The sequence below is a fragment of the Dendrobates tinctorius genome, unplaced genomic scaffold (genome assembly GCF_039654945.1).
Source record: "Dendrobates tinctorius isolate UK_male_01 unplaced genomic scaffold, ASM3965494v1 ptg000056l, whole genome shotgun sequence".
NCBI lineage: Eukaryota > Metazoa > Chordata > Amphibia > Anura > Dendrobatidae > Dendrobates > Dendrobates tinctorius.
In genome coordinates this window covers 7,191,584-7,209,061 of record NW_027361724.1, presented here as the reverse complement: position 1 = coordinate 7,209,061, position 17,478 = coordinate 7,191,584, and the positions used below count along the sequence as shown (strand labels likewise).

Here is a 17,478-nt window from a genome sequence, read left to right as displayed (position 1 = left end):
ATGGTGTACCTAATAAAGTGGCCAGTGAGTGTAAGTCAGCATTGAGTGGATGAATGTAATCAGCTCAATTACAACTTTTATTTAAAATTGTGGTAGTGTAGAAATAAACATAAGAAAGAAACTTATTTTTTTAGACAAGTTTCAACAGTTTGTTTTTCATGAAACCAGATTCTAGTTGGTAAAACTCGAGTTATTACACTAGGCCTTGGTATGACTATACTAGGCCGTGGTATTTCACATATGAGTATACTAGGCCTTGGGCCTACGAGTATAGTCATATGTGAAATACCACGGCCTAGTATAGTCATACCAAGGCCTACTGTAATAACTCGATTTTTACCAACTAGGATCTTGTTTCACGAAAAACAAACTGGTGAAACTTGACTAAAAAAATTAAAACATTTTTTTAGACAAGTTTCAACAGTTTGTTTTTCATGAAACCAGATCCTAGTTGGTAAAACTCGAGTTATTACACTAGGCCTTGGTATGACTATACTAGTCCGTGTTATTTCACATATGACTATACTAGGCCTTGGGTTGGTTTTTAACATGTATTTACCAATCAGTGTGTGTGAGCGGCGCAAACAACATTAATCAAACTTTGTAATGGTGAACCACAAATGTAAATTTATTTTTAACCACAAAAATAAACAAAAAAATTATTTTTTTCGGCGTTTGGGGGCAGATGGTTTCAATTTGGGGGTGTGCAGGGAATATGCAACACTTGCAGTTGAAGACGGTGTTTGAGGGGAAGGGGCAACAAAACTTGTGGGGGAAGGTAGTCCAGTTAAGGGAATTAAACTAGGAACACTTGGAGGAGAGGAAATCTGTTCAGGTACATTTGTTGTAATGGCATGTCGCCGTAGGCTTGTGTGCCTGGACCGACTTTGGCCCAATGCCCGCCTTGATTGATTTCGCCTTGAACTTGGAGCAAATATTGAGTGTAGGTCCCCCGTCTGCTGGGGTGGCTGCTGCTGCTGCTGAGGTGGCTGCTGCTGCTGAGGTGGCTGCTGCTGCTGCTGCTGAGGTGGCTGCTGCTGCTGAGGTGGCTGCTGCTGAGGTGGCTGCTGCTGCTGCTGAGGTGGCTGCTGCTGCTGCTGGGGTGGCTGCTGCTGCTGCTGAGGTGGCTGCTGCTGCTGCTCTTGGTTGGCAGTGCTCGTCCTTGCAGGAGGACTGGTGGCGGCAGAGATGGTCCAGGTTTGCGGAGTGGTGGTGGCAGGGCTACTACATGTTGTTGTAGCGGCAGGGCTGTTCCATGTTTGCCTAGTGGTGGCTGAGCTCCACGCATGCATGGGAGTGGCGGTGGTGCTCCAGACAGGAGCAGCGCTTGCCATGGTGGTGTCGGTGAAGTGACCAGCTGCACTCAGACTTGTGGTGGTGTAATGGTGGGTGTCCTGGCTTTGAATAGAGGTGTCCGTGCAGTGGTATGCAGCACAAGTCGGTAGTGAGGTGAAGCGAGTCAATGGTGGCACAGGTGGAAATGACTCCACTGACTGCTGACTGTACCGATTATGCTGCATAGCCTGCAAGAAAGCATTGTTGCAGGCCTGCAGCACATTCAGCTGTTGCTCAGGACTAAGGTGTTCCGCCATGCCCTTTTCAATCTTACTAAAAAAATGGTGTGCTGGTCTGTTGAGGTCGGCCTCCAGACGGTCAAGGCGCTGTTCTACAGAATTGAAGCGGTGTTCAAAGTGGTTAAAACCACGTTCCATGAGTGCAAAACCGCTTTCAACTCTGTCGGACAGCGACTTGAGGCTGGAATTAAAGGCCTCGCTCAAATGCATAAACTCGGGCAAGACATTCCTGTCCAAGGCCCTCTGCCGCTGGCGGGTAGTGCCCGCATAACCAGTGGCAGAGACCTGGGACAGGGGAACACCTGATGGCCCAGCTTCCTGGTCACCAGCTGTGTGTGTGGCTGACCTGCAAGGTGCTTCCTGGCTGTCCGATGGCTGGGACGGGTCAGAGGACGTCCGAGGAAGGACCGCTCTAGGGCCAGGTTGCAGGGTGCTGCTACAGGTGCTGTGGAAGAAAGGAAAATCATTACTACCATGCCTTTACAAGAAGCATCAGCTGTGGATTAGAAAAACACAGATTAATAAAACTAAAAACCCAAAATTTATAATACTTACGATCTCGTGGCAAGGACCGGTCTTAGGAACTGCAACGCGTGATAGTGACGGTATCTAGTTCTGGTCCTTGACGCAGATCCACTGCGAACCTGGCCCTCAGCACGAACATCACTGTTGAAGCGGTCCTTGATCGAACGCCAACGTGTTCGGACTTTGTCCACTGTTGGGAAAAAAAAACAGTGCCATCAAGGACAACAGTCACTGCGGCATAATACAGCAATACAATACTCAAAGCAGTCACTGTAGAGCCCGATGACACTGTTGGGTTTCCTGCTAGAATATACCTAGCACGAAACCCAACAGTGCCGTCAAGGACAACAGTCACTGCGGCACAATACAGCAATACAATACTCAAAGCAGTCACTGTAGAGCCCGATGACACTGTTGGGTTTCCTGCTAGAATATACCTAGCACGAAACCCAACAGTGCCGTCAAGGACAACAGTCACTGCGGCACAATAGAGCAATACAATACTCAAAGCAGTCACTGTAGAGCCCGATGACACTGTTGGGTTTCCTGCTAGAATATACCTAGCACGAAACCCAACAGTGCCGTCAAGGACAACAGTCACTGCGGCACAATACAGCAATACAATACTCAAAGCAGTCACTGTAGAGCCCGATGACACTGTTGGGTTTCCTGCTAGAATATACCTAGCACGAAACCCAACAGTGCCGTCAAGGACAACAGTCACTGCGGCACAATATAGCAATACAATACTCAAAGCAGTCACTGTAGAGCCCGATGACACTGTTGGGTTTCCTGCTAGAATATACCTAGCACGAAACCCAACAGTGCCGTCAAGGACAACAGTCACTGCGGCACAATACAGAGCAGGGAAATACTCACTAAACGCCTTTTTGGAGGATGCTGTGGCGCTGCCCCAGCCATCCATCAACGCTGCGGCCACCTCATTCCATAGCCGCCGGGTAACCACATTGTCCTTGTACAGCCGGTCACGGCTGTCCCACAACGGCGCACGCTCCTGGACCAGGCTGATGAGCTGCTCATTATCCAGGTAGACGTCTTCATCCCGTTCTGGAACCTATACAAAACACATTCATTAGAATAATCAAATTTAAATTGAATAAAAAGTTACAAAAAAAAGAAACATAAAAAAGAGTAAAAATAGAAGATAAAAAATAAAAAACATTACAAATCATTTGATACATACATTCCGTATCACCACCGGGACTTGGCTTCGCTGCTCCTGCTCTTCGCCCTCAGTAGTCCCGTCCGCAGAAGATGATGATGATGTCTTAAAAAAGTTGAAAAAAACGTAAGAGATTTTGAGTAGCAGCACATATACTTACCAGATGCACGAAAATAATCACCTCACGGTCTGCTTGCGCCAATTCCTGCCGCGATGGGGAATATTCTGATTCTGAAGACATACTGCATGTAAAAATAATAAAAATCATTAGTACATACATAATTTAAAAGGACAGGCATATGATGTAATAATACTCACATTCTTGACGCTGATAGAAGATGGGTTCCTTGGTGACTGTCTGCTCTCCAATCTGTCAGTGTAGTAGTGGCAGAGTTTTGGCAGGCACCTCCTTTATATAGACTTTTTTTTTTTACTTTAGAATTTTCTAACTAGTGGACACCACCAAAAAAACGCAGCGCTAAAAAAACGCATACATGCGCATGCCAGTGCGCACGTATGCGCATCCATAGGCCATAATGGCCATTTTTAGCGCAAAACGTGCGCATACGTGCGCATGCGCTTTTTTGCAGTGCTTGGGCGGACCAAAAAATGCAACATGTAGCGTCTGTAAAATACAAACACACACCCCAAAAAAACGCAGCGCATGAAATCGCATACGTGCGCATGCCAGCGTGCATGTCAGTGCATGCCAGCGCGCATGCGCATGTATGCGTTTTTTTCAAGCGCAAAAAAACGCAAATGTGAAACCAGCCTAAAAATGAGAAATCGCTGGTCAACTTTTAACCCTTATAACTTCCTAACAAAAAAAAATTTTGGTTCCAAAATTGTGCTGATGTAAAGTAAACATGTGGGAAATGTTAGTTATCAAGTTTTTTGTGTGCCGTATCTCTGTGATTTAAGGGCATAAAAATTAAAAGTTGGAAAATTGCGAAATTTTCAAAATTTTTGCCAAATTTCCGTTTTTTTCACAAATAAACGCAAGTTATTTGAATGAAATTTTACCACTAACATGAAGTACAATATGTCACGAGAAAACAATGTCAGAATCACTGGGATCCATAGAAGCGTTCCAGAGTTATGACCTCATAAAGGTACAGTGGTCAGAATTGTAAAAATTGGTCATGAACGTGCAAACCACCCTTGGGGGTGAAGGGGTTAAAGGGATTTTCCAATTTTATGTAACGATAATGTTGTGCAATTTTCTAATATATGGTTTCATCCTGTGATTATTTTTGAGATTTCTGCAGTCAGTGAGTCTATACAATCTTGTTTATGCTCAGAGGTTGAAAATTGACCTAATTTCTTCCAATTGAGGTGATGTTTAAGGGAAGCCTCAATTTTTCATCCTTGTGCTGGATTTGATTTTCAGCTAATTTTAGTCGGTGTGTTCATTTCAGTATGACATCCGTTTTTTCTCATATGCATAGAAAAAAATTATCCGAGCATCTCTTATCCATTAAACAGTGAAAAAAATACTGTCAGCACTGGGATGACACATGGAAGACTCATCTGATGTGTAGCATCAAATTTAAACTACAGAAATCTGAATATGTGGATATATCCATAAGGTCCATTTTTAAACTGATCACCAAGAACTCTATTATGAATAGAAGTCTGACTCAGATGTGCAAAAAGACTAAAGGGCCGGTCACACTAAGCGATATCGCTATAACGTCACTGGTTTTTGTGACGTTATAGCGATATTGCTAGCGATATCGCTATGTCTGATACTTACCTCCAACCGCTCCCCCACTGGTTATCGCTGATCGTGCGAGAACATCCTGGACCGTTTCTCGTCGTCAGCTTCCTGCTGGGCTTCCTGCTGTGGAGACGAGCGACGCGTGGACACGGGCGGGAGGACGTCAGGATCGCCTCATCTGACAGGTAAGTAGCGACCCCCGTCCTCTGCGATGTTGCTGGTGAGATCTGCCTGTCTGGCAGCTCACTAGCGACCACTTAGCGTAGTACCAGCGATCCTGACCGCGTCATATCGCTGGTCGGGATCGCTGGTGCATCGCTAAGTGTGACAGTACCTTAAGTTTGTTGGATCTACTTACTCTTATAGGAAGGTACATTTCCTATCAGTTGCAAAGAAAATCAGCTCAAACAATAGTAAGTCATTGGTCTTATATTCTCTGCAAAGAATATACCAGACCCATGCCTGGTGCCAGTGGCATAACTAGAGTCCAGTGGGCTATTTAAACTTTGAACTTGGGCCCCCATATGCATGTTGGTCAGATGTATGGGCCTGTGTAGAGTACTGTAACCTATAAAGACTTACAGCTGTGTGAAAAAGTGTTTGCCCCTTCCTGATTTCCTATTCTTTTGCATGTTTGTCACACTTAACTGTTTCAGAACACCAAACAAATTGAAATATTATACATAGATAAGACAAGTAAACACAAAAATGCAGTTTTTAAATGAAGGTCTTTATTATTAACGGAAAAAGAAGTCCAAACCTACAGGGCCCTGTGTGAAAAAGGTGAATATGTGTCCCCTTCCTACGATTGTTACGTCCTATCTTAGCGCATTCTGTCTCAGGGCGTGGTTTTCCATGACTGTCATAATTTTTACTAAAGCATGACTATGCATTTGTAACCTCATCTCAAGTGAAATGATTCATTCTTAGCTGGGAGAGACTATTTTGACTTTTCACATGGCACAGAAAAGCGTCTTACTGGGACATCTTTTTTAATGAAACAACTCCTAATACTTTTTACCGGTCTCCTTTCACACTTTCACATCACATTCACGAGATATTTACTCCAGTGTTTTATTTTTTACTCATAAGGAAGGGCCGATCTCATTTTTGCAAACATAAGGAAGGACAGATCTCATTTTCGCAAACGGAAAACAACTCCTAAAGGAAAAATTAGGGAATAGTTACCCTTACCCGTGCGTCAAAATTCAATTCTCCTTATAAGCAAAAAAAAAAGACATACTAGTGAGTGGATCTTTAAAAAGAATTTGTATGATGAGGGGCCATAGTTTAGAGAAACAAACTCTTATTTCCATCTAAAATGAAGTTGGAACTTTAATGTCCCATTCTAATATTCTGGTTGATACTATTTTTTTAAGATTAATTAACGTTTTGAGTTAGAAATTTTCAAAACATTCTTTCCAAGATGGGTTACGTACACTTGCACATTTCTGCATATCTCTTTTCACTTCCCGTAAATTGCCACTAGTTGCTTGTGGCTCTAACAAGACAAGAATTAATTGAACAAGAAGTTGTGTCTATATGGTTTCAGTGCTCGAGTTACAACCAGACGACACGTTGAATTCAACCATAGAGTAATCCACCTAAGTGTCAGCCACATTTAAATGTTAATGTGGTCCCTTCCTGAATTCTAATAATGACCTGACTCCACTCAGCTCCCAAGTTTGGAAAACGTCGTCATCTGCTCTAAAAGGAATCTTACACTTTAAAGCCCTGGAGACCTCCAGAGAGTACACTTTGTGTTGCTCTGTTCTCATTGCATTTGCTTGCACAGACAGGAACTTTGGGCACGTCTGCCCTCTCGCTCATCACCTGTCCATTGCCAGAGGATTCTCAACTCAAGAGGCCAAGACATTGCCACATGTTCTTCACTGCTGAGCAGGCAATACCTGGAAAAGTGGTTCAGGTAGTTGAAGTAAAATGTTTCCTTGTGCTTTTTTCTTCTTGTGAAACTTTTCTCTGCACCTTTTTTTTGTGGCTGTCACTTTGGAATTGTAGCTACACAGACATTAGTCCTCCACTGTAGAACATCTCAGATTTGCAGTTTTTGACTTTTAGGCCTATAATGAGTTTCCGGTAAGTGTTTCTGATGTTGTAGATTTTCTATACCTATTAAGTAAATTACGTAGTTTTCTTGCTTTTTTTCATTGTGTTTTTGAGTGCATTTTTTAACATGCATTTTTATTGGTTTTTCACGCACTGTTTTTGTCACTTTTTGGTATGTCATGTTTTAAACAAGTCTGCTTTGTTTTTTTGATACTTTCTTGTATGCGATTTGACAAAACTTTATTGACAAAGTCATGTGTGCATTATCTGCATTTTTGATGTGTTTCTTTCGCGGAAATGGATCAAGAAGTAATCTTTGCATTTAACTCGCGTTTATGGAAAAATTTGCACATAAAACGTAACGTACTCGCAAGAGAAATTGGCAGGATGTCGATTTGAAACACGCACCGCAGGTCACTTAACGCTCGCTGAGTAAAAAAAGTACAGTGGACGCAAGATTTCTATAAAACTCATCCACTTTGCTGGAACTGCAAGAAGCTGAGTTTTTGATGCTGTGACAATACACAGTATCAAAAACCAATCAAAAACTTCATGGGCACACATTATCAATTAGTTATTCTCTTGTTATCTAACTATAAATGGAGGACATATGAATTTGTCAGGAAGAGGAGAGTCTGACACAGTTCATGCTGATATCATGATGTGACTGCAGTGCTCCTCCAAGTTTATTGTAAAGCACTAAGCCCTAATGATTAATATGGCAAAAATATTTCAGCTTCTTAAGTATGTTTCCAAAAACAAATGACTTTACTGTAGAATAGTGACTAACATTGATCTAATGATCTGCTAACAGCTAAATCAAATGGTCACTACTCCATGCTAATTCTCTTGGATCGGTTCTAGGCCCCCTCCTCTTCTCCTTGTACACTGCCCCTATTGGTCAAACAATCAGTAGATTTGATTTCCAGTACCATCTCTGTGCTGATGACACCCAATTATACGCTTCTTCTCCTGACATCACGCCAGCCTTTCTAGAAAACACCGGCGATTGTCTAAACGCTGTGTCTAACATCATGTCCTCACTATATCTGAAACTGAACCTGTCAAAGACTGAATTCCTGGTGTTTCCTCCCTCTACTAATGTACCTATACCCGACATTGCCATTTCTGTGTGTGGTTCCACTATTACTCCCCAGCAACAGGCCCGCTGTCTTGGGGTCATACTTGATTCCGAGCTTTCCTTCGCCCCCCACATTCGATCACTGGCTCGCTCTTGTCATCTGCACCTCAAAAACATTTCTAGAATTCGACCTTTTCTTACCTTTGACGCTGCAAAAACTCTTACTGTTTCTCTTATTCATTCTCGTCTCGACTATTGTAACTCTCTTCTAATCGGTCTCCCTCTTACCAAACGATCCCCCCTCCAATCTGTCTTGAATGCTGCAGCCAGGATCATATTCCTCACCAATCGTTACACCGATGCCTCTACCTTGTGCCAGTCATTACACTGGCTACCCATCCACTCCAGAATTCAGTATAAACTTATTACCCTCACTCACAAAGCCCTCCATGGCTCAGCACCACCCTACATCTCCTCCCTTGTTTCAGTATACCACCCTACCCGCGCCCTCCGTTCTGCTGATGACGCATGATGCATTTTTATGCGCGTTTGCACCGCACACGCAGCGCAAAAAACGCAGGTGTGAAAGTAGCCTTAGATATTTTGGCATAGTTGCATAGTAACTTTTATCCCCTCAAGGAACCTTAACCCCTTCCTGACATCCGACGTACTATCCCGTCCATGGGACCCGGGCCCCTATGCCCATGGACGGGATAGTACGTCTACCGCGATCAGCGGCACCCACGTGGTGAGCGCCGCTGATCGCGGCCGGGTGTCAGCTGATTATCACAGCTGACACCCGGCACAATGTGTCAGGGGCGGTCATGGACCGCCCCAACACGTTAACCCCTTGCACACCGTGATCAAATATGATCGCGGTGTACCGGGAGTTAAAGGGAAGCATCGGCAGGGAGGGGGCTCCCTCCGTGCTTCCCTGAGCCCCCCACAGCAGCGCAATGTGCAGCGCTGCTGCCGGGGGCTCCTTTCCTGCAGGCCCCCGAATCCAAGATGGCGATGGGGGCCTTCGGGGGCCTGCAGGAAGCTGGCTTCCTCAGTGCCTGCAAAGCGCAGGCATGAGGAAGCCTTGTGCACTGCCTGTGACAGATCGCTGATCTGTCACAGTGGTCTGTGATGTGACAGATCAGCGATCTGTCACAGAACAGTGATGTCCCACCTGGGACTATGTAATAAAGTAAAAAAAAAATAAAAATAAAGTGTTAAAATAATTTTAAAAAAATCGCCAAATAAATTACAAAAAAAAAAAAAAAAATATTCCCCCAAATAAATCAATTTTTTGAAAATAAAAAAAAAAACAATAAAAGTACACATATTAGGTATCGCCGCGTCCGTAACGACCCGCCCTATAAAACTGTCCCATTAGTTAACCCCTTTAGTGAACCCCTTAAAAAATAAAAATAAAAAACGAAGCAAAAAATAATGATTTATTATCATACCGCCAAACAAAAAGTGTAATAACGCGCGATCAAAAAGATGCATATAAATATCCATGGTACCGCTGAAAACATCATCTTGTCCCGCAAAAAACGAGCTGCCACACAGCATCATCAGCGAAAAAATAAAAAAGTTATAGCTCGCAGAATAAAGCGATGCAAAAATAATTATTTTTTATGTAAAATAGTTTTCATTGCATAAAACCGACAAAACCTAAAAAAACGACCTAAATGAGGTATCGCTGTAACCGTACTGACCCGAAGAATAAAACCGCTTTATCAATTTTACCGCACGCAGAACGTTGTAAACGCACCCCCCCAAAAGAAATTCATGAAGCGCTGGTTTTTGTTCATTCTGTGTCCCAAAAATCGGAATAAAAAGCGATCAAAAAATGTCACGTGCCCAAAAATTGTACCAATAAAAACGACAACTCGTCCCGCAAAAAATAAGACCTCACATGACTCGGTGGGTCAAAATACGGAAAAATTATAGCTCTCAATATGTGGTGATGCAAAAACTATTTTTACAATAAAAAGCGTCTTTTAGCGTGCGACAGCCGCCAAACATAAAAACCGCCATAAATAGTAAATCAAACCCCCCGTTATCACCCCCTTAGTTAGGGAAAAATAATAAAATTTAAAAAATGTATTTATTTCCATTTTTCCATTACGGTTAGGGTAGGGTTAGGGCTAGGGTTAGGGTTAGGGCTAGGGTTAGGGCTAGGGTTAGGGCTAGGGTTAGGCAAGGGTTAGGGCTAGGGTTAGGGCTGAGATTAGGGTTAGGGGTGTGTTGGGGTTCGGGTTGGAGTTAGAATTGGGGGTTTCCACTGTTTGGGCACATCAGCCTACTCAGGACAAATTGCAAAACAATTTTTGAGGTCCAATTTCTCCTGTTACCCTTAGGAAAATAAAAAATTGGGGGCAAAAATATCATTTTTGTGGAAAAAATGATTTTTTTATTTTCACGTCCGAGCGTTATAAAATTCTGTGAAGCACTTGGGGGTTCAAAGTGCTCACCACACATCTAGATAAGTTCCGTGGGGGGTCTAGTGTCCAAAATTGGGTCACTTGTGGGGAGTTTCAATAGTTTAGGTACATCAGGGGCTCTCCAAACGCACATGACACCCACAGACCATTCCATCAAAGTCTGCATTCCAAAACGTCACTACTTCCCTTCCGAGCCCCGACGTGTGTCCATACAGTAGTTTTCTCCCACATATGGGGTGTCAGCGTACTCATGACAAATTGGACAACAACTTTTGGGGTCCAATTTCTCCTGTTACCATTGGGAAAATGAAAAAATTGGGGACTAATTTATCATGTTTGTGGAAAAAATACGATTTTTTTATTTTCATGCCCGGGCATTATAAACTTCTGTGAAGCCCTTGGGGGTTCAAAGTGCTCACCACACATCTAGATAAGTTCCTTAGGGGGTCTCGTTTCCAAAATGGGGTCATTTGTGGGGGGTTTCCACTGTTTAGGTACATTAGGGGCTCTCCAAATGCAACATGACACCCGCAGAACATTCCCTCAACGTCTGCATTCCAAAACGTCACTACTTCCTTTCCGAGCCCCGACGTGTGTCTATACAGTAGTTTTCTCCCACATATGGGGCGTCAGCATACTCAGGACAAATTGGACAACAACTTTTGGGGTTCAATTTCTCCTGTTACCCTTGGGAAAATAAAAAAATTGGCGATTAATTGATCATGCTTGTGGAAAAAATACGATTTTTTTATTTTCATGCCCGGGCATTATAAACTTCTGTGAAGCCCTTGGGGGTTCAAAGTGCTCACCTCACATCTAGATAAGTTCCTTAGGGGGTCTAGTTTTCAAAATGGGGTCATTTGTGGGGGGTTTCCACTGTTTAGGTACATTAGGGGCTCTCCAAAGGCAACATGACACCCGCAGACCATTCCATCAAAGTCTGCATTCCAAAATGTCACTACTTCCCTTCCGATCCCCGACGTGTGCCCATACAGTAGTTTTCTCCCACATAAGGGATATCAGCATACTCAGGACAAATTGGTCAACAACTTTTGGGGTCCAATTTCTCCTGGTACCCTTGGGAAAATAAAAAAATGGTGACTAAAAGATCATGTTTGTGGAAAAAATACGAATTTTTATTTTCACGCCCGGGCGTTATAAACTTCTGTGAAGCCCTTGGGGGTTCAAAGTTCTCACCACACATCTAGATAAGTTCCTTGGGGGGGTCTAGTTTACAAAATGGTGTCATTTGTGGGGGGTTTCCACTGTTTAGGTACATCAGGGGTTTTTCAATCGCGACATGGTGTCCGATCTCAATTCTAGCCAAAAACGTCAAATGGCGCTGCTTCCCTTCCGAGCTCTGCCATGCGCCCAAATAGTGGTTTACCCCCACATGTGGGGTATCAGCGTACTCAGGACAAATTGCACAATAACTTTTAGGGTCCTGTTACCCTTGGGAAAATAAAAATTGGGGTGAAAAGATCATTTTTGTGGAAAAAATATGATTTTTTAATTGTACTGCTGTACGTTATAAACTTCTGTAAAGCCCTTGTGGGTTCAAAGTTCTCAACACATATCTAGATAAGTTCCTTGGGGGGTCAAGTTTCCAAAATGGGGTCACTTGTAGGGGGTTTCCACTGTTTAGGTACATCAGGGACTCTCCAAACGTGACATGGCGTCCGATCTGAATTCCAGACAATTTTGCATTGAAAAAGTCAAACGGCGCTCCTTCCATTCTGAGCTCTGCCATGCGCCGAAACAGTCATTCCCCCCCACATATCAGGTATCAGCGTACTCAGGACAAATTGCACAATAACTTTTGCATTCCAATTTCTCCTGTTACCCTTGGTAAAATAAAAAAAATTGAACCTGAAGTACTTTTTTTGTGAAAAAAAGTTAGATGTTCATTATTTTTTAAATATTCAAAAAAATTCCTGTGACGCACCTAAAGGGTTAATAAACTTCTTGAATGTGGTTTTGAGCACCTTAAGGGGTGCAGTTTTTAGAATGGTGTCACTTTTGGGTATTTTCTATCATATAGACCCCTCAAAGTGGCTTCAAATGTGATGTGGTCCGTAAAAATAACATGGTGTTGTAAAAATGAGAAATCGCTGGTCAACTTTTAACCCTTATAACTTCCTAACAAAAAAAAATTTTGGTTCCAAAATTGTGCTGATGTAAAGTAAACATGTGGAAAATGTTAGTTATCAAGTTTTTTGGGTGCCATATCTCTGTGATTTAAGGGCATAAAAATTCAAATTTGGAAAATTGCGAAATTTTCAAAATTGTCGCCAAATTTCCGTTTTTCTCACAAATAAACGCAAGTTATTTGAATGAAATTTTACCACTATCATGAAGTACAATATGTCATGAGAAAACAATGTCAGAATCACCGGGATCCATGGAAGCGTTCCAGAGTTATGACCTCATAAAGGTACAGTGGACAGAATTGTAAAAATTGGCCCGGTCATGAACGTGCAAACCTCCCTTGGGGGTGAAGGGGTTAAAATATAGTCTTGAAATTGTAATGCAACTTAAAAAATGCTAACCTGCTGCTAAAGTTTCTTTTTCTGAGGGCGTTATACTGTGCAATAGGGAAATGCTGAACCTGGACTTGTATAGTTTGTTATAAAGTTTATTTTGTATTCTTGTGTAAAAAACAGTTTGAAGACAATCTGTCAGCAGATTTTTGTGATGTAATCTGAAGACTGCAGGAGATAGATGCTGAGATACAGAGTTGAATGATGTGTAATTTATTAAAATGTGTGGTGTTGTTTACTTATAGTGAAGGTTTTATCACTTATGATTAGTATTGCCAGATTACACTAGTTCAACTTCACCCACTCCCCCTGTGATAAGCAGCTCAGTGCTAATAGACATTGTCTATAGAGAGGCTAGTGTGGATGGGAGAAGCTTTCTCAGCTCTGCTGCATTCTAAGGCTGCACCCAGTAAACTAAGTGATATGTCAGAATCGTGGTCTCTTTTCTTACATTATGCTGCTCTCAGATGAGGTAGCAAAAACCTCTTGACAAATTCCTTTTAACCACTAGAAGGAATCTGTGATGCTAGTCACTTCTGATGGACAAGCCATGAGGCAGGGTAGTCTGACATTCTAGGGTTAGATACCAAAAAAGCACATTGTAAACTAAGGGGAAAGACAAAGGCGTAGTCAGGTCATGGTCCAAGGTCAGAATACCAGGAAGATAGCGGATTAGAGCAAGGGGGCTAGGCAAATGGAAGGTTAGAATGTGGTCCAAGGTCAGGCAGCAATAGATCAACAACCAGAGCACTGACAAACATGGCAAACATGCACCCCCGAGCAAATGCTATGACATATGATCTGGGATCCAGTGATCTGAGACTGACAGCTTAGCTAAGTAGCTGGATAATAACTCAGAACAGCACCTGAAGAAAGCTTCACATTTCAGTAGGGATTTTGGCCATGTGCACAAGTTGAGTATTTGGTGATTTTTTACCTCTGGGTTTGTGAGCCAAAACCAGGAGTGGAACAGTCAGAGGAAAAGTATAATAGAGACACGTCACCACTTCTGTATTTATCACCCTCTCCTGGTTTTAACTTTCAAATACTGAGGTAAAAAACTCATCAGATACTGAACGTGTGAACGTGGCCTAAGGATGGTTTGTTTTTGAGAGCAAATTCATTTTTCAAATTTAAATTTTTTAAATTTCCCAATTCCCTTTTTATTCCATTTTTCTCAGTTGTCGCTGATCCCTACCCTATTATCTGACAGACAGTCAATACGAAGCTCTTCTATTTTCCTAGGAGATGGAATATATTACAAGCAATGGAGAATGGAATGAATTAATAATAAATCAGGTTGACTCATTAGTCACTGCTGGTCCATGCTGTCGGCATTCTCAATGTTTTCTAACATCTCATCTTATTTCTATGATCTAGCAAACATTGGGGCATTCATGAATGCAATTACGACATTTTTCTGGTGCCTAATCTGAGAGCCACATTTATGAAGATATCACCTGAAATCGAAAAAAGGATGAAAAAAACACCCACAGTTTGCACATAGCTTGACATTGAAAGTAGATCAATTAGGCCACATGCACACACATTAATCTCATAAGATTTAACACCTTTTGTTGCATTCAAGGGGGTATACATTATGTTTGCATTATCCATCATACCTTTTACCTTGGCACCCTATATACCTGGCGACCAGTGAGCAGATATCACATCCGGGTGAAGACAAGCGTGATATATGAACTGCTCCCGTCCAATATTCAGCAAAACATGGCTGTGTGTACAATGCAAGACAGTGCTTTTATATGTATTATCTTTCTTTTTAGATGGACCCTGTGCAAAAAGCAGTCATAAACCATACGTTTGGTGTTTCCATTCCACCAAAGAAAAAACAAGTCATTTCTTGCAATGTCTGCCAGCTTCGTTTTAATTCTGATGTAAGTATATATGACATTCTAATGGACAAAGAGGAGGAGTTATTATTGAATCGTTTGCTTTGGATATGTCATTTACTGTGCACAGACCAGACATGACAAAGTGTCACTTGAATTTTTCACAAAAATGTTCCCACCTTATCTCATGCACATAACTGTATTAATAGGGGTCTTTTTCTAGTGTGTGAGGCTCTTACTATAACGACGTCGGAAATTGTGGTAAGATGCACAACTTCCATGATATACCAGCTCTGTGGACCTTACTCTGCCATGTGCATGCAGTGTTTAGTTAGTTGACTTCTACAGCACTATCGTTGCCAACATTCTAGAATTTGCTGGACTGCTTCGAATTCTTGGAAACAACTGGCAAATTTGGCAAAAATGGAAACTGTCTGGATTAGGTGGACTGCTCTGTGGGAATGAAAACCCTTGAGATTCCAAATTGTTTTTAATTAATAGCAACGCGTTTCTGCTCCAAAAAACAACTGACACTTGGTTTTTATACCTCGAGGAAGGCGCCGTTCTTGCACAGAAATGCGATGATATTAAAGAAAACCAATTTGGAATCCCAAGACTCCTCATTCCAGTAGCACAGCCCACCTCAACGTGACAGTTTCCATTTTTGCCATTATACATCTGAAAGAACCATTTCCTCCAGCCACAGGGCAGCAGTAGCAGCTTGCCATGATTTTATAGGTTTCAGGTGAGCGCTTCCATCGCATATACTTCTCCTATACCAGACGTTATTGCTCTATTTTGTGTGCACTTTTGTCCATCTCCAGAGGTTCTCATCTGACAAGTTTGGGCATATCCTAAACCATAAAGGGGCAAGATATTTGCTGCTGAGCTGAAGCAATCGCACAGATGATATATCATTTGCACATGCCTTTATACGTGGCAGTGCTCGGCAAATTTATTTTCTATTTTGTGCCTTCTTTTAACAAGAAAAAACAACTTAATTCTATTACTATACATGAGTTTTCCCACGGATTAACCATTCATGGCCCATTAACGTGTTTTCCAGGTGCTGGAATACAACTAGTTAAATCGAGTCTTTGAGCGACAAACATCTGTTCAAACCAAGTACAGCATCGGGGGCACCCTTGGTGTGGCCAAACCTTTAAGTGCACCTTCCCACCTATTTGTTTTCCATCTGTCTCCACTCCATAAAGCCAGAGCTCTCAATAAAAGAAGGGGGCACTGCAGATACAGGGAAACCATGTACCTGTAGTAGGGACGGTGCACTTAAATGTTTGGCCACCACAAATCTAGTTTCCCTGGAAAAGAAAGGCGCAGATTTTAAATTTGACTGATCCGCTCATCTCTAGTACGGGCATGTTGAAATCCAAAAGCCTGTTCCTTTTTTATTTCATCATCTGATATCAGACAAGAGTCCGGACACCACTACACACAATAGATGGTCGTCCAATCCAGCCAAAATTGTCAAGTTCCATTGACATTCATCTACCGAGTCCGGTCAGCTTTATTCCATGTAATATGTATCTAGGGTATCATATAGCTTATTATGGAACCTTTAATAACTTAGCGTTTTTATATCTAAGCATACATTGGATAAATTTCATAAACTGGTTATTAAAGCACTCGAACCTCTCCTTTCAAATTTTGTATTTGATTATTTGTTTTTTATTATCGTATCTCGATTCTGTAGACGAGAGAATGAAAAGAAAAAAAAAGCCAGGATATGGTATTGTATTGGAGAACTAGAAATATATTTTGCCATTTCAGAGTAATAAAATATTGCTGCATGGGAACAATACAAATACATGCCGCTCCTTACTTAGTATTGCAGGAATGTTCAGCAAGTCTAACAGAGATTGTTGTCTTTGGCAAGCGGAGATGGCACATTAGGCCTGGTTTATCAGCTGTTTATACTAATGCCAGTTTATAGAACGGGCACCAGCGCCTGTGCCAATTCTGTTGTGTCAGCTGTACCAAATGACCCCAGATCTAATAAGGATTATTCTTAATGGCTTAAGGAATGTGTGTTTCCATTGTGACAGACGCGCTCTACTCTCATCCGCCTACAATTCCATTGAGGATGCTATTTATTGCGCCTGTCGAGGACAAATAAGCAGAACATTGTTATGAAAAGTAGAAGGTTCAGTGACTGAACCTGTTGGATAGAAAAGTGGATAGGAATTTGTTTTCTGGATATCTGTCCAGCCTATTACTATTACTTGAGACATCATTTATTATATCTCGGTTGTAGGGTACATAACTGTTCTTCAAGCACAGAGCACTTTACAGTTGTAGTGTACTGATCCGCACTACAAAGGAAGCATACCCTCCTCAGCTAGGTTCAGCCATCTTATGTTGAAGAGGTTTTCTGGTTTTGGAAAAACCTTTGTACCCGGATGCATTTTATTTTTCAAGAAAAAAAAGGGCTTTACTCACACTCCCCAGGTTCCACACTGATTCTTTGTCACTGCTCTCTGTT

General features: G+C 42.1%; 1 protein-coding gene across 5 annotated transcripts in view; it reads left to right on the top strand.

The window, feature by feature from the left end:
- Positions 1-17,478, top strand: part of ZNF385B (zinc finger protein 385B) — an 837,627-nt gene that overhangs the window by 687,435 nt on the left and 132,714 nt on the right. For 4 of the 5 annotated variants that reach the window (XM_073577477.1, XM_073577475.1, XM_073577474.1 and 1 more), the window contains one exon: positions 14,913-15,023. The exons of the other annotated variant lie outside the window; for it this stretch is intronic. In XM_073577477.1, the coding sequence (XP_073433578.1) occupies positions 14,913-15,023 (111 nt within the window). The remainder of the gene's footprint in view (positions 1-14,912; positions 15,024-17,478) is intronic. 5 annotated transcript variants of the gene reach the window in all.